Source organism: Delphinus delphis, chromosome 15, assembly GCF_949987515.2.
Source record: "Delphinus delphis chromosome 15, mDelDel1.2, whole genome shotgun sequence".
In the NCBI taxonomy this organism is placed as follows: Eukaryota; Metazoa; Chordata; class Mammalia; order Artiodactyla; family Delphinidae; genus Delphinus; species Delphinus delphis.
Window position 1 is genome coordinate 18,284,080 of NC_082697.1, and position 22,358 is coordinate 18,306,437.

The following is a 22,358-nucleotide window of genomic DNA, read 5'->3' on the forward strand; positions in this document are numbered from 1 at the left end:
CAGCTGGAGTCAGTTGGGTTTTTTAATAATTTTTTTAATAGATTTATTTATTTTTATTTGTTTTTGGCTGCATTGGGTCTTCGTTGCTGCGCGCGGGCTTTCTCTAGTTGCGGCAAGTGGGGGCTACTCTTCATTGCGGTGCGCGGGCTTCTCATTGCGGTGGCTTATCTTGTTGTGGAGCACGGGCTGTAGGCGCACGGACTTCAGTAGTTGTGGCACGTGGGCTCAGTAGTTGTGGCTCGCGGGCTCTAGAGCGCAGGCTCTGTAGTTGTGGCGCACGTGTTTAGTTGCTCCGCAGCACGTGGGATCTTCCTGGACCGGGGATTGAACCCATGTCCCCTGCATTGGCAGGTGGATTCTTAACCACTGTGCCACCAGGGATGTCCTGGACTCTGTTTTAATTCCAGACTTATTCCTCGCTCCAGATATTTTCATCCCTCCCTTCTTAACATTCTAGTGGTCGTATGAAGCTCTCTGTGTCCAGTGTCCAGGTCACCTCAGTGACATTTGGTGTGCTACAGTATGCGATCCTCGAAGGTCTTTCAGGACAAAGCCCTCAGGGTGATCAGGAAGCCCAGCAGGGGTCGAGAAGCACTCGGCTCCTGTTTGTCCTGCAATGTTGAAGGCATGCGTGGCCCTTCCGCCCTCTAACACCATTCTGTATTTCCACTCTCAGCTGGGGCCGGTGGAAGGACATTCTGACCCATGGACGATTCAAGTGGCATCTGAACGAGAAGGACATGGAGATGATTTGCCGGGCCCTGCTGGTGTACTGTGTCAAGCACTACAAGGGGGACGAGAAGATCAAGAGTTTCATTTGGGAGCTGATCACGCCTACCAAAGATGGGCAGGCCCAGACCCTCCAGAACCACTCAGGTGAGGGGTGGCACGGGCCGTAGCCGAGAAGCAAACCCCTGTGGTTCCCTCTCTCCTCCCATGTGGGCCCGTGTTGCCGTGCTTTGGGCACATCTCTTCCTCGGGTGTATTTCCAGAAGGCTACCTGTGGGAAAGGATGCTGGTGTTTTCCATGTCCATTCTCCCTCAGAATCATCCAGTGTTAGCTGTGATGTTTCGTTTAAGTGCAGGTGGGCCCTCTTGAAGTTCCCCACGTGCCGGTCCTGCCCACTAACCGGGGTGTCACAGGGGTTCCTTCTCTGATATGGGGACTCACACAGCGTGCCCTGCCTCAGTTCCACCTCTGTCTGTGCGTTTCGTTGTACTGCTCCTTCCCTGTGCTGAGACACAGCTCACCTTCACGTCTCAGACCGAGCATTCCTTTTCCCCGGCTAGGCTGTGAGGTCCCCACGGGCACAGGTTCTGCTACACCTTTCTTTTTTTTTTTTTGCGGTACGCGGGCCTCTCACTGTTGTGGCCTCTCCCACTGGGCAGAGCACAGGCTCCGGAAGCGCAGGCTCAGCAGCCATGGCTCACAGGCCCGGCCTCTCGGCAGCATGTGGGATCTTCCCGGACTGGGGCACGAACCCGTGTCCCCTGCATCAGCAGGCGGACTCTCAACCACTGCGCCACCAGGGAAGCCCTGCTACACCTTTCTTGATCCTGCAGGACACTCGGTAGATTCTTGCTGCCTGACTGAATGGTCCTAGGGGTTACTAAGTAGGGGACCGGCTGTCTCCTCGCCATCCCTGCCTGGGGGATGGAGGAGTGGGGCCTGTCGTCCAGGGCCACCGTGCATAGCCTGGTTGCCTCTTTGCCACCCTAGGCCAGCTCTGTTCCGACAGCTGCGTTTAAGCCGTCTCGGCTCATGTTCCGTACCTTTCTGTCTCAGGGTTGTCCGCTCCAGTCCCCAGAGGGAGGAAGGGGAAGAAAACGAAGAACCAGCTGCTGCTCCCGGAGTTAAAGAACGCAGACTGGCTGGCCACCTGCAACCCCGAGGTGGTCTTGCACGATGATGGCTACAAGAAGCACCTCAAACAGCACTGCAACAAGTGAGTGTGCCCCCCTCACCCCTGGTGGCAGCTCCGCTCTGACAGCACGGCTTCCTGGGACCCCCCACAGGGCTGTGGGAGGCCACTTGATGCCCCTGTACCACCGTGCAAGGTCTGGAAAGGCGGATAGGCTGTGTGCTCGAAACTGGGTCAGGGTTCAGTCGCATAGAATCCTCTCTACCTCCTTTAATCATCCCTTTTCTCCACCGGAACCCGGCCTCTCTTACCAGAGCAGTTCGTACAGGATCTTCTGACCTGACTCTCAAAATCCACGGAGGACGCTGGTGATTTCACTGCTCACTCTCCTTTTCCTCTCCCTCCCTCCACCCCTGAGGGCACATCAGGGAGAGCAGAAGACTGGCCTTGGTGGCCACCGCTCTCAGCCGTACCCGCTTGCCAGGTTGCTTCCTCTTCAGATTTGCTTTGACATTCATGGCCTCCCGGTGTTTGGTGGACATTCGTTTGAGATAGTATTCTTTATATCCCGAGGCTAAGAGCTGGGGTGGGGCAGGCGGAAATAAAGGAGAAAGTGATAGAAAATGAAACTGTTCTTGTGAAGTTTAGTTTGGGGGAGTTAGGGCACCCAGCCACGAAACAATGACAGGTTTGCATGTGGGTACTTGCATCGCTGTACAGTGTATCTGTTAGAAGTAAAAGGACCCTTGGCAACCATCTAGCCCAGCTTCCTAGGCCAGGCAAGACTTACCTCCTCAGTATTCCTGGTAGGCAGTGAGAAGGCCTCAGCTTGCACACCTCTGGTTATAAAGAGTGTATTATCCTGTAAATCAAGATGTTTTGCTAGGTCTTTTCTTCCTCCCTGTAGCATCAACCTAATGGTTCTGTAGTTGTTGGGTTGTGGTTATTTTTCCTTTACTGCTGAAGTCTAACCCTGTCCTTTGATCCCTCCAAATATTTGAAGGTAGGTCTCATGCCCAATACTGTAATAAAAAACTACCGCACACAAAGGTACAAGCTCTCTGGGGCAGTAGGTCTCAAGACAAGACTTAAAGGGCACTTGCTGCTGATAGCAGAGCCTGGCTGGGGCAGGACCCAACGGCATGTTCACTGACTGGATCAGAGTCACTGTGAGGGAGCAGAAAGGAAGCTGGCAGGGACGAGGGCTCCTTGATGGGAGACCTGGTATGGCAGGCTCACTGAGGAGTCTGTTGTAAGTACTAAGCAACCATATTTCTTGAACAAGTGAGACATGATAAAAAGTGATACTGGGGGAGAAAAATTAATCCGGTAACAATTTGCAAGATGGAGTAGGTGTTTACCTGGAGCTGAATGGCCAACTAGGAGAGTTCTGTCATAATACTAAGTATTGATCGTGATGACCTAGATTAGGGTGCTGACTGTAGAATTGGGGAGAAAGGGTCAAATACGAGAGCTGTGACTGAAGAAGAATCCATCACGTGTGACGAGGAATACAGAAAGCAGGTAACTCTGTGGCCGTCAGCCTCGTAGGCTGGAGAATGGCGGTGCTTGTAGCCATGACAGAATCAGAATCTATTCAGTAAACGATGAAGAGCAGCACGAAGGACTCGGGTTTTGCCTTATTAAGTCATAGCAGCAACATTTGGCTCTCGCATCCCCAGCTGGAGAGATTAACATAGAACTTCGCTTGACACCCGCACAGATGATCACAGATGTTGAGCCGAACTAACTGTGACCTTTGAGGAATTCCTTAACATTTCTAACCACCAGCCCCAAGGTCTTTCCTGAGTGCGGGCCTTACCCCGAGAATCAAAGAATAATGCAGTAAAGCACTTCTCTGGGTTTGAAGAAGCTGACTGCTGTTTATTCATCTGAATCTGACGGAGAGTACTGTCCTCTTTAGTCCTGGCTCAGCAGCCAAGAGATTCAGAGCCGGCAGGGGTCTTGCAGCTCCTCCCACGCAGCGTGGGGATTCTGTGGGCAGTGTCCCAACAGGGACTCCTCCAGCCTCTGCTCGAGCCTTCCTAGTGATGGGAGTTTACCACTTCTCAGCAGTACTCATTTAATTACCATGATTCTAATTAATTGTCCTTCTGTATATTGAATCTAAAATCCGCTTCCTTGAATCTTCCACCCTTTGATCTTGGGTCCTGGTTCTGTCCTGAAGTGCACCAGAGAACAGGCAGAGTTTCTTAAGCATAACTGGACTGTGAGCTTCTAGAATTGTGGGCTCTGTTAATTAGCAAATTTACTGCCACCCCAATATCAGATGTGATATCACCCAATATCAAGAAAGGTTCTGGGGTCAGGACTGCCTGGATTTGAATCCTGGCCCCATTACTTACCTGCAGGTGAATTATTTTAAAAATGAGGATAATAGTTCCTACCTCAGCATCGTTATGAAGATTAAGTGAGCTGATACATGCTGACAGATAGTGAGTACTCAAAGCATTTGCGTAATTAGTAGTACATGTAGTATTTAGGGGCGTGAAGTTGTTATCAAAAGAACTTCAAAAGGTTAAAAAGCAGCTGCTTCGAATCTAAGCTATAAGAAGTCAGGACAGTGACTGTGTGTTCAGAGTGGGTATAGTGACCAGAAGGGCCTACCGGGGGGGCCTTCCGGGGAAATGTTCTGCTTCCTGATCTGGATATTGGATACACATGTGCGTTTGGTATGTGGAAATTCATCGAGCTGTACATTTATGCAAAATGCACTTTCTGGAAGTATATTTCATACCAAGAGAATAGTTTTCTAGAAGAAGAAAGAAATGAAAGAAAAGGGAATACCGCCAGCCAAAAGTTTTAATAGGTTTTGTTTGGCTGAAGTGAAGGGTGTCACAGACCAGCTCCAGATCTCCTTCCCTGTGAGGTCAGATGCCACCTGGGGTTATCATCTCAGCCTGCGAGGAAGTGGCTCTCTAAGAGGAGTTGTCTGTCCGTCCTCTGAGTTGATTTACTTCTCATTTGCAGTATAGGTGAATACTACTGGCTTTCAGTTCTGTTCTCCTGTACCGCAGATACTGCCCGATGTCAACACCTTTGCCTCTTTTTGGAGATATAGACACAGCTGTATCTTACGTCTTCTGGAAGCCTTCCTCTGATTGAGGTAGATCCAGGCGGGCAGGAATCCTATACCTAAGACAGCCTCTTTCCAGTTCTTGCTAAGGAGGCCGTCAGCTACTGCCAGCTAGGCAGAAGGATCAGGGACGATTGCAAATTCTTAGAGTTCTCATTCTCTGAGCTTTGAAAAAACATCTCGAAATTGAGTTGATTGACAACTGAGGTAAGGAATGGTATGGCAGAAAAGTAAGGGTTCTTTCCCATCTAAGAGTTTGGGCTTCTATGTTGCCACCTACAACTTAAGCCCACAGTGGCGCTTCCAACCCAGATCTAAGAAACTATGTTTTTTTAGAGGCCTCAACCCCTCGTTATTTAAACACCTTTTGAATAGGTAATACATACACGTGTTAACTAATATTTTTTGTCAAAAGTAAGTTTTCCTCCCACTCCAGCGCCCCTGTTTCCCTCTCCAGAGGCGACCACGGTTAACTGGGTTCTTCCAGAGATGCTCTGTGCAGGGCCCAGCAGTGGGAACGCACAGCCTCCTCTTACCTTCTCTAAAGTAGTATTTACTTTACATGCTGTTTGTGTTCTCGTCGCTCTTTTTTTTTTTTTTTTTTTTTTTGCTGTACGTGGGCCTCTCACTGCTGTGGCCTCTCCCGTTGCGGAGCACAGGCTCAGCGGCCATGGCTCACGGGCCCAGCCGCTCCGCGGCATGTGGGATCCTCCCGGACCAGGGCACGAACCCGTGTCCCCTGCATCGGCAGGCAGACTCTCAACCACTGCACCACCAGGGAAGCCCTCGTTCCTCTTTTTAAACAACTTACATGGAGATCAGTTCCTACAGAAGTACCTGTAAACCGGGCTTCTGCTTTAGTAGCTCGCCTTCACTCTTGCCTGGTGTCGACACAGTGGCAGGTACTCTTGTAACCCTCACTGTAGCATCTCCTCAGATGTGGTGGGCTTCTCTGTGCCTGTCCTTGGCTTTCACTCTGTTTTGCATACCTTCAGCCACCCGCCCCTAACCCCCACGGCCGTCTGCTGTGCTCTGATTCTCTTGTGGCTGGCCTTATTTCACGATTGGACTGTTGTAGGCTCCTCAAGAACAAGGTTAAACTAACGTTTACTTGTGTTACATACTCACGGTACCAGCACGGTGCAGGACACACCAGTTGCCCAACAGATGCTTAATTGCCTCATCTCAAACTTGCTGGGGCAGTTGCATGAAGCCTGAGTGTGGTCCGTGCCGAATCACAGGAGAGAAGACGGGATTGCTCTCTGGCAGTATCGCCATGAAAAAGACTTTAAAATATTCATGTAACATGTAACTATGTGCAAGTGAAACTATTTGAAAACAGCACCATTCAACATAACCTCACCCGTCACTAAACTAGGAAACTAGTAACGAGCCTCTTGGAAGGCATCTTTGCCTGAGAGATCATTGTTGCCATGTGGACAGGGTGAGACCTCTTAAGCAGGGGTCCCCAACACCCAGGCCATGGACTGGTAGTGGTCCAGGCCGCACAGCAGGAGGTGAGGGGCGGGTGAGCAAGGGAAGCTTCATCTGCTGCTCCCCATCGCTCGCATTACTGCCTGAACCATCCCACCCCCCACCCCCCGGGTCCATGGAAAAATTGTCTTCCACGAAACCGGTCCCTGGTGCCAGGGATCGGTTGGGGACTGGGCTTCCCTGGTGGCGCAGTGGTTAAAAATCCGCCTGCCAATGCAGGGGACGCGGGTTCAATCCCTGGTCCAGGAAGATCCCACATGCCGCAGAGCAACTAAGCCTCTGCGCCACAACTACTGAGCCTGCGCTCTAGAGCCTGCGAGCCACAACTACTGAGCCCGCGTGCCATAACTGCTGAAGCCCACACGCCTAGAGCCCGTGCTCTGCAACAAGAGAAGCCACCTCAATGAGAAGCCCACGCACCACAATGAAGAGTAGCCCCTGCTCGCCACAACTAGAGAAAGCTCGCGCGCAGCAATGAGGACCCAACACAGCCAAAAAATAAATAAAATTTTTTTTTTTTTTTAAAAGTTGGGGACCGCTGCTGTTAAGGACCAGGTGGGATGCTGTTTCTGCTGCCCTCACCTCCCCTCCCTCACCTCCCACGCCCACAGGATGACCTTAACAGATGACTGATGAGATACATTTTCTTGAGTGAAATGGAGATATCACAATAATTTCTGCCATTAATACCTGGTGTTTTCTTTTTCTAGTCCTTTCTCATATATAACTTCATAGCCCTAACAACCCGGGAGCGCCCGGAAGTCCCCCAGGTCAGCTTGGGGATGGCAGTTCACAGGCAGCTTATGGGTTCTAATGTGTTTCATTACTGTGTTCACGTATCATAGGGTACTACTGCGGGTCCGGATGCTGTACTACCTAAAAGCTGAAATACTGGGAGAAGCAGCGGATAAAGCATTTGAAGGCACTCCGGCCAGGTAAAACAGGTCAACCTTAGCTCCCAGTGTAAAAGCATTGCCATGAAATGCCTGTTGATGGAAATGGACAAACCTGCCTGTGTTTCAAGAGGCCCGTGTTCCCTCCCACCCAGGACCAGTTCTGGTAGAGCAGGCAGGCAGAATGAGGATGATTCAGCCAGGTCATCCACGAGTGAAATAAAGGAGAAAACAGCTGCTTACAAACACAGCTCTTGGTGAGGTTCTTAGTTGGGGTTTTTTTCTCCCAGTAGTGTTGTAAAATTGCTTTTAAAGCAGTCATTTCTCTACCTTCGCTAATCATTGTTCGATAGATATTAGTGACTTTGATACTTGATCCAACAGGTGTAGACTAAAAGCTCTACTTGGAATCCCACTCTTGGCCTTAGTCCTCTTCTACCTTTGAGTGGTTCTCCTTTATTTGCTAGTCGTATTACTAATACTTTGCCACCATTTGATGTGTTGTGCCTTAGTTTTGTAAGCTAGTGTTTCCAAAGCTGTAGAATCCTGTGGGAATATCCCAGGATTGGGGGGAATGAGGCTGCTGAGCCCCCAGCTACTACTTGATTGGACTGTCAGAAGTCACAGTGTATAAGTGGGATCCCCAGACAGCCTCCTTCACCTTCCCCAGATTGGCAGTTTGCTCTGGCCCCCACAACGCTGCTTGTTCCCAGGGGACATAGCAAGTGTTGGTATTTGAACTGTGCTTTGAGATTCCCTGGGGCCCTGGTTTCTTTCTCTTACTTTCCACTGGGCAGTGCTAATGACTTCAGTGGTCACAGGAGCACTAAAGAAGGAGAGAGGTGACAGGCAATGACAGTCCTACCCCTGAGGCATTTTGTAATTAGGACCAGTCATCTCATTGACTGTTACTACTTGGTAGTTACTATGGGCATTTCTAGTAAGGATAGGGAGGTGGGGTGTGTTGCTAAAACGTTCAATTTGTCAGTCATGTATATGCAGCAGAATTCAACTTGCTTATTTATATCCAGTGTTAACTGGGCAGAAGTGATGTATCTGAATTTACTCCTCCCCATCATGTGCTTTCTTAGATGCGTAGTTGGAGGGAAGTTAGTAGAACGTGGAACGAGTAGGTCCATTGCCCACCCCCTTCCCCCCGCTTCCCTCCTTCCCTCTGCTTCCCTCAATCTTAGCTCTCACTGGTCCCGTGCGGGTTAAATGCCTTATTGTGCAGAAAGTGCTGTGAGGAATGAATCACAGCTCATCCCCCAAAATTTGTTCAGCCCACGGCACCACGCAGGCAGAGCATTGGGCCCTGAAGTGGAGCCAGCTAGGGAGCACTGCCTGGAGAGGTGGGGGCCAAGGAGCCCCATCCCCACAGGGAGAGCTGGGCCCGGCAAGGGGCAGGCAGCCCTGTGTCACAACAAGAAGAACCTGATGGGAGAAGAAACTTCAGCATTGCAGAGGCACCATCCCAGGCAGCTGGGAGGTGGGAGGGAAGAGCCATCCAGATGGATGTTCTCCCCAAAACCCCAGAGCCTTCAAAAGAGTAAGGATGGTGCTCAGACAAATAAAGCCAGTCAGCTAAGGGTCCATGTGGGCTCTCAGAACATGGACAGAAACTCAGCGAGGGGCTGATCCCTCCATGTCAGCTCCCTGGGGTGAGCTGTGTTCATCCCTCTGGCCAGAAGTTTTACCCAGCAGTCCGTTAGCAGACCCTCACCAGGAAGTGCCTCCTGCTGTGGCTGCCAGCCTCTGAAAGGCTCTCTTCACACCCCGCGTGCAGCAGTGCAGACTGGCTTGTTCTCAAATGGTGCCTGGGGTCTCCAAAGGTTGAATCCAGATGATTTGGGCACTTTGCAGCATTTGATCCTGTATGAATTCAGACACCTGAATGCATGTATCATGTATGAAGTCAGAAGGGGTGTTCTGCCTTCACATAACCAACGTATTGCTGGCTTTTGCCATGGCTGTCAGCCGAAGAGGCACATTAGAGCCACCTGACACGGGTAGAGCCCTCAGGCTGGCTGACTGTGCGTTCTCCACGAGGTGCTTTCAGATTCTGCGTCATTCAGTCTGAGTGGAGCCTGAATACCAAGTACATCTGCTGATGTAGCTCCCTCTGTAAACCAGGGGCAGAGCCCTGGTTAAGATATCTTGGCCCCCAGCTATCTGAATCCTCTCATTTGTTGTTGCTTCAGCTTCTCAGCATGCAGCCCGGGATGTGGCTTAGTATGAGGGTTCAGGCCGGGAGCTCTTGTGTTGTTTTCTGTCTGTGTTGACGGCACTCTGAGTCCACGCCCTTCCTTCCACAGGGAGCTGGACGTGCCTCTGCCCGACATCGACTGCGTGGAGATCCCAGTGGACTGGTGGGATGCCGAGGCCGACAAGTCGCTTCTGATTGGCGTGTTCAAGCACGGTGAGTGTTTCAGTGATTCTGATTGGCGTGTTCAAGCACGGTGAGTGTTTCAGTGATTCTGATTGGCGTGTTCAAGCACGGTGAGTGTTTCAGTGATTCTGATTGGCGTGTTCAAACACGGTGAGTGTTTCAGTGATTCTGATTGGCGTGTTCAAACACGGTGCGTGTTTCAGTGAACATTTTCTCTGTCCTGAAAAATTCCATAGGCCTGTTGCATGTCTCTCTTAGAAAGTAGAGCCTCACCTCTGTCCTCTCAGAAATTTGGCCAGATGAATGTGTGAGTCATGAAAATATAGCAAATATAAGTATCAGTGAGGCACTTTGAAAGGGTGGCCACAAGGGCTTTGTTCAGTGTGTATCTTCCTCACTAGCCTCACCGCACCATTGTGCGTGGGATTGTTCACTCTTACGGTCCCAGCCTCCGGCCTAGTGCCTGTCACGTGGTAGGCCCCAGGGTTTCTTGAGTAAAGCAGTAAATAAATGGGGGAAATGTTAGGTTTTAGCATGTCACATGTATGCAGAATTCTAAGGTCGTTCTAGCTAATCTACATATTCCTAGTGTGTATTTTTTGCCCTATTGGTATAAAAATTCAAGAATAGTAGATGGCATAGACATCTTCTTTTTTTTTAATGTGGTAATCTAGAGACTAAAGGGGACTGAGGTAGGTTTTTGAATAGCTTGGAAAAACTGAAATAAATGTCCTGTTTCTTCATTTCTGGCCTTGTTCTAACTACCTGCCCATGTTTTCAGCCAACTGTTAAAATGAATAATGAAAGTCCCAGATAATATCCACTGTAATGTGCCTAATACACACCTTCCCTGCCAGGTGAATTAGCCAAAATTTTGAACTGGAGAGCAGGGGTTAAAGTGGGAAGAGTTAGGTGTACTTGGCTTTCACTGCCAGCTCTGCCAGTGACTAAATGTGTGACCTTGGGCAAGTCATAAACTTCTCTGACCTAGTTCCTCACCTGTACACTGGGGAGAGTATCAAGACAACCTACCTGGAGAGTTGTTTGAAGATTAAATGAGACAGTATATGTGGGCGGCCTAGAACAGTGCTTAGTGCATAACAAGTGTTTGGTGCTGTCCACTGTCACTTATTCCTCTGCCTTTGGAAGGTTAACTCTCTTTCTAACACACGCCCTGTGAGTAGAATTCTTCAACATTTGCAGGCCAACCTGCAATATTTACGTAACAACCACGCGTGTACCTATTTTAATGAAGAACCCTTCAAAACGTAGATTCTGGTGTTACAAATGCAGGCTTTGGGGGAGGGTCTGGTGCTGTTGAGAGCCCTTTATCAAACCACTGGGGTAAGGGAGTCAGAGTCAAGATGGCAGAGTAGGAACGTCCTGAGCTCACGTCCTCCCACGGGCATGTGGAAATTACACCTGCTTACAGAGTAGCTGTGTCTGAGAATGACCTGAGGACTAGCAGAAAAGACGTTCCCCAAATGGAGACGTAAAGAAGGAGCCACAACAAGAATCGTAGGCGAGGCGGAGGTGCAGTCTAGCCTGGGACCCACACCCCCGGGTTGGTGACCCACAAGCATCAGAGGACAGCAAAGAACGAGTGTGGATGAGGATGTGGAGAAAAGGAACCTTTGAGTACTTTTGACAGGATTGTAAATTTGTGCAGCCACTATGGAAAACGGTATGGAGGTTCCTCAAAAAATTAAAAATGGAATTACCATCCGGTCCAGCAACTCCACTTCTGTATACTTACCCAAAGAAAACAAATACACTAATCCAAAAAGATATGTTCATTGCATCATTATTTACAGTAGGCAAGATATGGAAGCAGCCTAAGTGTCCATCAATGGATGAATGGATGAAGAAGATGTGGTGTATATATACAATGAAATATTATTTGAGCATAAAAAAGAATGAAATCTCACCATATGCAACAACATGGATGGACCTAGAGAGTAATATGCCAAGTAAAATAAGTCAGGCAGAGAAAGCCAAATGCTACATGACCTCACTTTATATGTGGAAACTAAAAATCAAAACAAATGAACACACAAAACAGGTGCCTATAGATATGGAGAGCAAAATGGTGGTTGCCAGAAGGGAGGGAAGTGGGTTGGTGGGCAAAATAGGTAAAGGGGATTAAGAGATACAAACTTCTATTTATAAAATAAGTCACAAAGAATATGGTCAGTAATCCTGTATTAGCTTTGTGTGTGGGGACGGATAGTTACTAGACTTATTGTGATGATCATTTCATAATGTATTTAAATGTCCAGTTATTCTGTTGTACACCTGAAACTAACATAATATTGTACATCAGCTATAATTCAATGAAAATTTTTCAAATCACTGAGGTTAGGCTAAAGCAGTGCTGTCCACTAGAACTACTACTAGTGATGGAAGTGTCCCGTTTCTGCGCCGTCCTCTATGGATGCCGCTCGCCGTGTGTGGCTGTTGAGCGCTTGAAATGTCACTAATACAACTGAGCAGCTGTATTTTTAATATCATGTAATTTTAATTAGTTCAAATTTAATTAGCCGTATGTGGCTCCTCTGCTGGACAGTGCAGGGCTAGAACTCAGCTCTGAAATGAGAAGAGGAACCATGTGACCTCTCCGTGAAGCACAACGAACCAGTCTCTTATCAGAAATGGTAGAGTCAATCTGATGATATCTAAGGTTACTTCCAAATCTAAAATTCTTCTGCTCAGTGAAGCAGCTCGCAGGGTTGCAAGTTAATAATTCCTAAGTGTTTCCTGAGCACGCCTGTGAGACTTGAAGATGGTGCATCACCCACTCCGTTCAGGTTCTCCCAGTTGAGTGAGCTCTGGTATTCAGGGTCAGAGCTGGGGGGGCAGGTGTCGGGGAGGTGATGCATGCAGTGCCTGAAGTACCTGGTGTAATGTGATGAGCTTAGCAGACACGCTGTAAAGATGGGGAAGACTTAGCCTCTGTACCCAGTGCTGGGGGACCGGTGTTAAGCCACACATGCAGACTGGCTCCCTCTTGGATGGGACCAGACCCGTGTAGTTGGACAGTGACATTGGAGTCAAACCTAGGCTGGGTTGGACCAATGCCGATGCTTGGCTGCGTGGGCCCATCCTCCTTGGTGTCTTGCGTAGTCCAGATCAGATCCTGCTCCTGGCGGGGGGCTGCTCTGCTGGGTCTGCTCCAGCAGACATTCTGTGCGCCTAGGCTTAGACCTGCCCTCACCTGGGTAACACACCTCATCACCCCACGAAACAGCCCTCTCCACAGGATAACCAAACCCACACAACGTGTCTTACCAGGTGACAAACTCCCAGATACCCAGCAGCCGATGGAGATGTGATATTTTCAGAGAGCCAAGCTGTCTGGCGTTTACTTTTCAGGGTTCTATCAGGAGCTCTCTCTGCCTTGCCTCCATGCCCTGGAGACATAGTATGAGCTGTAGAGCTGCAGCCATTTTCTTTGTTAAGAAATACACAGCTGTTCATCGTCCAAGGTTTTGTGGATCTTCTGCTCCATCCCAGACATAGCCTGCTACGACCCTGCTCAGATCGGAAGACCAAAGCCCCGGTTCCATCTCCGAGCTGACCCCCGTGGAAGAACTGGCTGGAGCTTCCGCTTACAGCAAGAAGGACCCTGCAGCAAATCTGTGCTGAATGATGCTGTTGACCGCTCTTGATCGCATTAGGAAATAGGCAGCCTGGATTTATGAAATACTCATCAAGCTATGGATTTTAGTATTTCTGTTCATACTCTTATAGAGGAACTTCTAGACTAAGTGGAGAGAGGCAAGCAGCCTACGCCACCTGTTGCTCTATTTATGTCTTTATGTTGCTATTACAGCTCCTACTACTGTCTGTTCAGGACAGTTGTTAGGGTTTTCTAGGGAACTGGGTCAATCACTCTTCCTCGCCTCCAGCTTCATAGCTGGTTGAGAAATAGAAATGCCGAATTTGTCTAGACTTCAGGCCTGCACATGACAAGAAGAAGTCTGCAGAGCAGAGACTCACCCAGGTAGTAGGCACCTGAAGCGACTGGCCTGCTTCAGGCCCTGTCCAGCACAGCATGCGTGAGGGCAGGACCCTCATGGACAGTTAACCTCCCTCCATGATAAAGGGTCAGAGGAGGAAGGTTTCACCATCTCAGCTATGAGATAAAGCATCCCTCTTTTCCTGGGGAGGGGGCAGGTAGAGACGATGGCAGGCATGTCCTCAAGACAGCAGGAGCATGGTGGGCATTTCTGTTGTGATGTGAGCTGAGGCAGACCATGGGGAGAGGGTGAGAATGGTTCTTCCTACAGTGATTATTGGAAGAGAGTCTGGGCCAAACTGACACATCCAGTCAGTGGTTTGTTGAGTGTATACAGTGCCAGGCCCTGTGCTAGGTACTGAATGTATAATGATGAGTAAAAACAGATACAGATTCTGTCCCTGGGGAGCCCACAGTCTCATGAGAGAGGCTTACAGTAATCAAACAATTGCCCTAAGGAATAAGTGAATAAAGAAGAACATAAGGCCCCAGTTTCTCCTGCCATATGCCTCGTGCAGGCAGCACCTGTCATGGAGATGGCAGAAATGTCACTTTGAATTAAAAGATAAAGCACCTGCAGCTCCTCAGATAAAAAGTACCAGGTGCTGACTACACATGAGGGCTAGAACAGCATCAACAGTGATACCAGAACAAAAACCAATATAGAAGGGAAATACCCAACAGAGTAGAATCAAGTCTGTTACTAGCAGCCAAGCCGGTGCTCATTTTAGGTACAGCACCTTATATCACCTGTGATGGGGTCTCTCTGTACATACTACAGAGTTAGAAATTGATTTACTTAGGGGCAACATGGAAAGGGTTTTGATGATCATGAAGGAGTTTCCCCCCAAAATAGTTCGATATGACAATAGCTGTGACCAAATAAATATTCCTGTCTCATTATAGGATTACATTAGATTCAATAAAATAACAAATTGTCGTGCATGGCATCATCAAATTAAAAGGGATATTTTTTCATCATTTTGCCTTCTGTCTGAGGTCTCTGTTCTGGATCAGAAATCCTCCATCTATTTTTGACTCTGGGGATATGGTGAGAGGCAGTTCCAAAGCCCTGGCCAGTAGATTAGGATTTCATACTGAGTTTGTGAATATAGAGGGAACGGGTCTGTTTTAATCCAATCGACAATCACAGTAGTCCTCTTTATATTTCATCCTTTGCATCCATTACTTTGCTCAGCTTCCCTTTCTAACACATGGGATAAAATTGGACCATAAGAAAACTAGGCCTGTTCATGAGATGACAAGATAATAGGGTGTCCAGAGTTGGGGGGTTGGTGAGGGGAAGACATTGCAAAACCAGCTTGCCTGATTCCCTTGCTGTCCAAAAGACGCAAACAAGTAGGAATTGTATCTGTATCTTGTGTGTCTTCACGGATGCAGAATATTTACATCAGCTTTCATTTTGGGGCGAGCACTACTTCCTCAAAGGTGTCCACTTTAGCGCAAGGATCTTCCCCTGACAGGAAATCTTACAGGATCCGGTCATTTTTAAATCAGTATTTTTTTGTTTGTTTTGCGTTTTATTTAATAAGGGAAACAAAATGACTGTCTAGGGCGCAAGGCAGATCTTGTGAGTTCTGACATGACCTCATTGTTCCTCATTACCCCTGATCAGGTTACGAGAGGTACAATGCCATGAGAGCAGACCCAGCACTTTGCTTCCTGGAGAAGGTTGGGATGCCAGACGAGAAGTCCCTTTCTGCAGAGCAGGGTGTTACAGATGGGACCTCAGACATTCCCGAAAGGTGAGACGCTTCATGGGCCAACCACAGTGTGACTTGTCGCCCCACGAATCTCTGACCGCATACATCCAGCACTCTAAAATAGTCTCTTCCTCACGGTCTGGCATCTCCCTTAAACCTGAACTGCCTTCCAGAATTGCTGCTTTGGTTACATCCTACGATGCCTCAGGCTTTTCCCTTGAATCCCAAACACTTTGAACCAGATACCAGTTCCTGTCCTTCCTGAGTTCCCCAAGCTGCCCACCATCCTGCCTACTCCTTAATCAGGCTCGTCTGGTCAGAGGATTCTCGGAAGAATTCAGACCTCTCATAACTTCTCATACTTGGCAGAAAGTTAAGAAGCGGTACAGCAAGTTCAGGCTTCCTGACCTTGAAGTGCCTCAGATGAAGTTCCAGTGTTATTTAAAGATTTCATGGTCCATGAGTAAGGTGGACTTAGGAGCCACTGCTTGATGGCCGTGGCATTCAGGTCTTGTCACTGGGTTGTGTGCAAAAAAATATGGAAGCATCCCCTTTGTCGAGTTTTAATTACTTTGGGCATAACTCCAAAATGTGTAAATTCATAGGAAAGCTAAATAGCGAAAAGCTGTGGTTTTCATATATATATATATCTGGAAAACATCGCATATATCTCTTAGCTTGTGTTTGGTAAGCTTTTGGCCTGATCTTCCCCCCAAAAGTAGCATTTCCTGGGGCCACGGGCAAGCCTGGACATGAGGGTGCACAATGCCAGGCCCCCTAACCATGTGCTAAGGCAGAGAAAAGGATGAAATGCATTTTCCATCTGTCCTTAGCTCCTGGTGAACGCCCTAGCTATTGTAACGTTCTCTGCCCCGAAGATAATAAAGATGCATTCAGAGAGATACTAACAAATGCCCGAAGGACCAGTGGTGTTAACGTTGGGCACACGGGGTCAGGGAAAACACCACCTGGGGGAGGTGCCCGAATGTGGCTTACAGCTGGTATCTTTGGGGGTGGCTGTTCTTTCTGTGGTTAAGCAATGAAGGTAGGAGGCTCCTTCTGCCCCCAGGACCTGAACAACAGAGAGAAGAATATTTGAGACAGGAATCCTTCAAAGTTGATTTTACCAGGGATCGTGAAAAACAGGTAGGCATCAGCAGTAGTTAAGCTCACAAGGGAGAAGATGTTAGGCAGCTAATCTAGGGACGAGCAGCTGATGGTCCGGAGGGCAGTGTCCTTCCTCAGCATGCACGGCAGAGCTCCCTTTCAAGGAAGTGACGGCCGCTAAATGTGGGGAGCGATTCTGCCTCCACGGCATCCTACTGTGGGATCTGGGGGTCAGCACATCAGGACTCCTAGTTTGCATGGCTGTCAGCCTTAGACTCTGTTCTTTTATCAAAGCCGCTTATCCAGACAGTTCTTGATGGGCAGTAATTACCTTTTTAAAGATAGCATCATTGTTGAATAGCCGGCCTCTGAACTTGCCTGAGTAGATCATGAGTCTCGTGCTAAAGTCTCATTTGAGTGGAAGTCGTTGCTCGTAGAAGTTGTAACACTGGAAAAACCAAGATTTTGAGGCCTGTGGGGCAAGGGATCTACTAATATTCTCTTTGGTCAGTGATTCTGGGGGATTTTCATGCAAGCATCCTAGTTGCAAAATAGCTTCTAGGTGGTGTGTGATGCTTTTTATTTTTTATTTTTAATTTTATTTAGAGGCAACACAGATAAAGAAGACAATACAGAAGACAAAGTAGATGGCCTCCAGAAACAAATGGTGAGTCACATGTGCTGTGTTTGTAATCCACTATCTTTAATATCAAGAGAGAAATCCCCATCTTGGTATATTGGTCTTTGGGAACTTGATTGCATTGCTGCAGTTGCATTGCATTTTCCCCAGCATTTTACTGTAAAAATTGTCAACTCACAGACTGCGTTGCCCTTTTATTCTAATGAAACTTTTGCTTTTGAGGTGACTGTAGATTTTAGATGGAATTGTAAGATACAATACAGGGTGATCCCGTGTACCTTTTATCCAGTTTCCCACCAGGGGGACATCTTGCAAAACTATGATACAGTATCACAGGCAGGATGCTGACATTGACAGAATCAAGATATAGGACATTTCCACCGCCACAGAGATCCACCATGTTGCCCTTTTATAGCCACATCTGCATCCCTCCTACCTTCACCTCCTTTTTAATCCCTAGCAACCACTAACCTATTCTCCACTTTTGTAGTTCTGTCATGTTAAGAATATTATATAAATGGAGTCATACAGTATGTAACCTTAGGGGCTTGGCTTTTGTCACTCAACATAATTCCCTGTAGATGGATCCAGATTGTTGTGTGTAATGATAATTCATTCCTTTATATCACCGAGTAGTATTTCTCCCTTCATCCATTGAAAAACATCTGGGTTGTTTCCAGTTTTTCACTATTGCAAGTACCTCTGTAAACATCTGCATACAGATTTTGTGTGAACTTACATTTCCATTTCTCTGGGGTAAATGTCCAAGAGTATAATTGCTGAGTCATGTAGTAGTTATATGTTTAGTATTTTCAAGAAACTGACAAGCTGTTTTCTAGAGTGGCTGTACCATTTTACATTCCCACCAGTGATGTATGAATGATCCACTTTCTCCTCATCTTCACTGGCTCTTGGTGTTGTCACTAATTTATTTATTTATTTATTTATTTATTTATGTTTTATTGGCTGCGTTAGGTATTCATTGCTGTGTGCGGGCTTTCTCTAGTTGCGGCGAGCGGGGGCTACTCTTCATTGCAGTGCACGGACTTCTCGTGGTAGCTTCTCTTTGTTGCAGAGCACGGGCTCTAGGCACACGGGCTTCAGTAGTTGTGGCACACAGGCTCAGTAGTTGTGGCTTGTGGGCTCTAGAGCGCAGGCTCAGTAGTTGTGGTGCACAGGCTTAGTTGCTCCACAGCACGTGGGATCTTCCCAGACCAGGGCTCGAACCCATGTCCCCTGCATTGGCAGGCGGATTCTTAACCACTGTGCCGCCAGGGAAGTCCCTGTTTCTTAATGCTGTTAAAATATGGCCTATGGAAAACTCCTCAAGTTGGCTTCTGAGTTCTTTTGACATGATTCAGTCAAATATGGAAAGGAGGAAAACTATGAAAAATTCATACATATACATATATCCCCTCTTATTTAGATTTCCTTCACATTTAGGTCACCACAGAGCAATGAGTAGAGTTCCCTGTGCTATACAGTTCGTTCTCATTAGTTATCTGTTATATACATAGTAGTGTATATGTGTCAATCCCAGCCTCCCAATTCATCCTACCCCCCCTTCTCCACCCTTGGTATCCGTAAGTTTGTTCTCTACATGTGTGTCTCTATTTCTGCTTTGCAGATAAGTTAATCTGTACCATTTTTCTAGATTCCACATATAAGCATTAATATACAATGTTTGTTTTTCTCTTTCTGACTTGCTTCCTTTTGTATGACAGTCGCTAGGTCTATCCACATCTCTGCAAATGGCACTATTTCATTCCTTTTTATGTCTGAGTAATATTCCATTGTATATATGTACCACATCTTCTTTATCCATTCCTCTGTAGATGGACATTTAGGTTGCTTCCATGTCCTGGCCGTTGTAAATAGCATTGCAAGGAACATTGGGGTGTGTGTATCTTTTTAAATTATAATTTTCTCTGGGTATATGCCTAGGTGTGGGATTTCTGGGTCATATGGTAGTTCTGTTTTTAGTTTTTTGAGGAACCTCCATACTGTTCTCCATAGTGGCTGTATCAATTTACATTCCCAGCAACAGTTTAGGAGGGTTCCCTTTCACCACACCCTCTCCAGCATTTACTGTTTGTAGATTTTTTGATGATGGCCATTCTGACTGGTGTGAGATGCTCAACATCACTAATTACTAGAGAAAAGCAAATCAAAACTACAGTGAGGTATCATCTTGTTATCCTTTTGATGTCTGCAGAATTTATAATGCTATTCCCTGTTTCATTCCTTATATTAATAATTTGTGTCTTCTTTTTTTCTTATTATTCTGGCTAGAAATTTGTCTGCTTTATCTTTTTAAAGAATTGGAACTTTGTTTCATTGATTTTTCTCTGTTTTCTATTTTAAATTTCATTGATTTCTGCTCCTTATTATTCTTTTCCTTCCAGTTTTGTGTTGTTTTTTTTGGTTTGTTTTTGTTTGTTTGTTTGTTTTTTGGCTGTGTTGGGTCTTTGTTGCTGCACACGGGCTTTCTCTAGTTGCAGTGAGCGGGGGCTACTCTTTGTTGCAGTGTGTGGCTTCTTGTTGCAGAGCACAGACTCTAGGCACACAGGCTTCAGTAGTTGTGGCATACGGGCTCAGTAGTTGTGGCACACAGGCTTAGTTGCTCCGCGGCATGTGGGATCTTCCCAGACCAGGGCTCGAACCTGTGTCCCCCGCATTGGCAGGCGGATTCTTAACCACTGTGCCACCAGGGAAGCCCCTCTGTTCTATTTTCCTCTTTTTCTAGATATTTGGGGTGGGAGCTCAGATTACTGATTTGAGACTTTTGGGCTTATTTAATGTATGCATTCAGTGCTATAAATTTCCCTCTCAGCATTACTTTAGCTAGGCCCCACGATTTTTACTATTTATTATAAATAGTAAAATTTGTTGTATTTTCATTTTCATTCAATTAATTTTTTTTTCCCTTGAGACTTTTTCTTTGGCCCATGGATTATCAGACATGTGTTATTTAATTTCCAAGTATTTGGAGATTGTCGTATAATCTTTCTGGTTTTTATTTCTAGTTTGATTCCATTGTGCTCAGAGAATACACTCTATTATTTCAGTGGTTTTAAATTTGTTAAGTTATTTTTGTGGCCCAGGATATGGTCTCTCTTGGTATATGTTGCATGGGCACTTGAAAAATATGTGTATTGTGCTGTTGTTGGGCAGAGCGCTGCATAAATGTCAATGCAGTCCTGTTAGTTGATAGTGTTGAGTTCTTCTGTATTCTTGCTGATTTTCTGTCTAGTTGTTGAGAGAGGAGTATTGAAGTCTCCAACTATAATTATGGACTTGTGTATTTCTCCTTTCAATTCTATCAGTTTTTGCCTCACGTGTTTTGCAACTCTTTTGTCTGGTGTATATACCTTTAGGATATGTCTTCTTGATGGGTTGACTCTGCTGTCAATATATAATGTACCTGCTTGTGTCTGATAGGTTTTTTTTGCTCTGAAGTGTACTTTATCTGATATTAATATAGCTACTCCTGGTTTCCTTTGATAAATGTTTGCATGATATAACTTTTTCCATCCTTTTACTTTCAACCTGCCTATGTGAAATGAGTTTTCTATAGACAGTATTTAGTTGGGTTATATTTTTTAATGCACCCTGTCTTATAGTTGATGTATTCAGCCACTTACATTTAATGTAATTATTGATGCATTAAGCCTTAAGTCTGACATTTTGTTTTCTCCATTTTTTTATTCTCTGTTTTCTTTTTCCTGACTTCTTGTGGGTTATTTGAAACTTTTTTCTGATCCCTTTTTTGATTTATCTATGTTGGGTATGTTTTGTTGGGTTTTTTTTTAAGTTTCTTAGTGGTTATTCTAGATATTTCATTACATATAATATATCACAGTCCACTGGTATCATCATTTTACCAGTTCAAGTGAAGTATAGTGTCCTTACTTCTAGTTTTGTCCCTTTATAATATAATTGTCTTAAATATTTCTTCTACATACATTTAGAATCATATCAGACAATGTTATAATTTTTGCTGCAATTCTGAAATATAATTGAGAAGATGCAAGAGGATAAGGAACATCTACTGTATTTTTATTTACTTTGTTCTTCCTGGTGTCCCAAGATTTCTTCTTTCTGTTGAGAGAAATTCCATTAGCTGTTCTTTTAGGATAGGTCTACGGTTGACAGTTCTTTTATTTTTCCTTCATCTGAGAATATCTTAATATCCCGTTCATTCCTGAAGGATATTTTCACTGGATATAGGATTCTGGGTTGACAGTTCTTTTCTTTCAGCTCTTGAAAAATGTTGTGCTACTTCCTTCTGGCCTCCCTGGTTTCTGATGAGAAATCTTCTGTCACTCAAGTTGTTTTTCCCCTTAGGTAAGGTGTCTTTTCTCTGTTGCTACTTTCAGGATTTTTTTTTCTTTCTTTCTTTAGTTTTCAGAAGCTTAACTGTGATTTTTGTGTGTGTGGACTTCTTTGAGTTTATCCTGTTTGGTGTTTATCATCTTCTTGAATCTGTAGGTTAGTGTCTTTCACCAGATTTGGGGAGTTTTCAGCCATTATTTCTTGAATTCCTTTTTCCTCCCCTTCTGGAACTCTGATGGTATGAATGTTAAATCTTTTGTTATAGTCCCACTGGTCCCTGAGGTTCTGTTTTTTGTTTTGTTTTGTTTATTTTGGCTGTGCCTCATGGCTTGCAGGATCATAGTTCCCCAACTGGGGATCGGACCTGGGCCACAGCAGTGGAAGCGCCAAGTCCTAACCACTGGACCACCAGGGAATTCCGTGTTTAATGTTTTTTTTAATCTGTTTCTCTCTGTTGGTCACACTGGGTACTTTATATTTTTCTCTCTTAGAGCTCACTGATTCTTTTCTCTTTCTCCTCCATTCGCTGTTGAGCCTGTCCATTGTGTTCTTGTTTTTGTTTGGTCTGGTTCATTTCATTATTGTATTTTTCAAATCCAAAATTTCCCTTTGGATCTCTCTTTCTTTGCTGAGATCTTCTTTTTCTTTGCTGAGATTTTGTGTTATCATTTGTGGCAAGTATGTTCAGAATTCCTCATTGAGGACTGCTTTAAATTCTTATGTCAGATAATTCTAAGATCTCTGTCATTTCAGTGTTAGCGTCTATTGATTGTCTTTTCCCATTCAGTTGGAGATCTTC

At 46.0% G+C, this 22,358-nt stretch overlaps 1 protein-coding gene across 2 annotated transcripts in view; it reads left to right on the forward strand.

Moving 5' to 3' along the window:
* Positions 1 to 22,358, forward strand: part of CHD6 (chromodomain helicase DNA binding protein 6) — a 212,800-nt gene that overhangs the window by 160,463 nt on the left and 29,979 nt on the right. For both annotated transcript variants that reach the window (XM_060030773.1, XM_060030774.1), the window contains exons 22-27: positions 677 to 876; positions 1,787 to 1,946; positions 7,299 to 7,388; positions 9,662 to 9,765; positions 15,390 to 15,519; positions 17,191 to 17,251. In XM_060030773.1, coding sequence (XP_059886756.1) covers positions 677 to 876; positions 1,787 to 1,946; positions 7,299 to 7,388; positions 9,662 to 9,765; positions 15,390 to 15,519; positions 17,191 to 17,251 — 745 coding nt within the window. The remainder of the gene's footprint in view (positions 1 to 676; positions 877 to 1,786; positions 1,947 to 7,298; positions 7,389 to 9,661; positions 9,766 to 15,389; positions 15,520 to 17,190; positions 17,252 to 22,358) is intronic.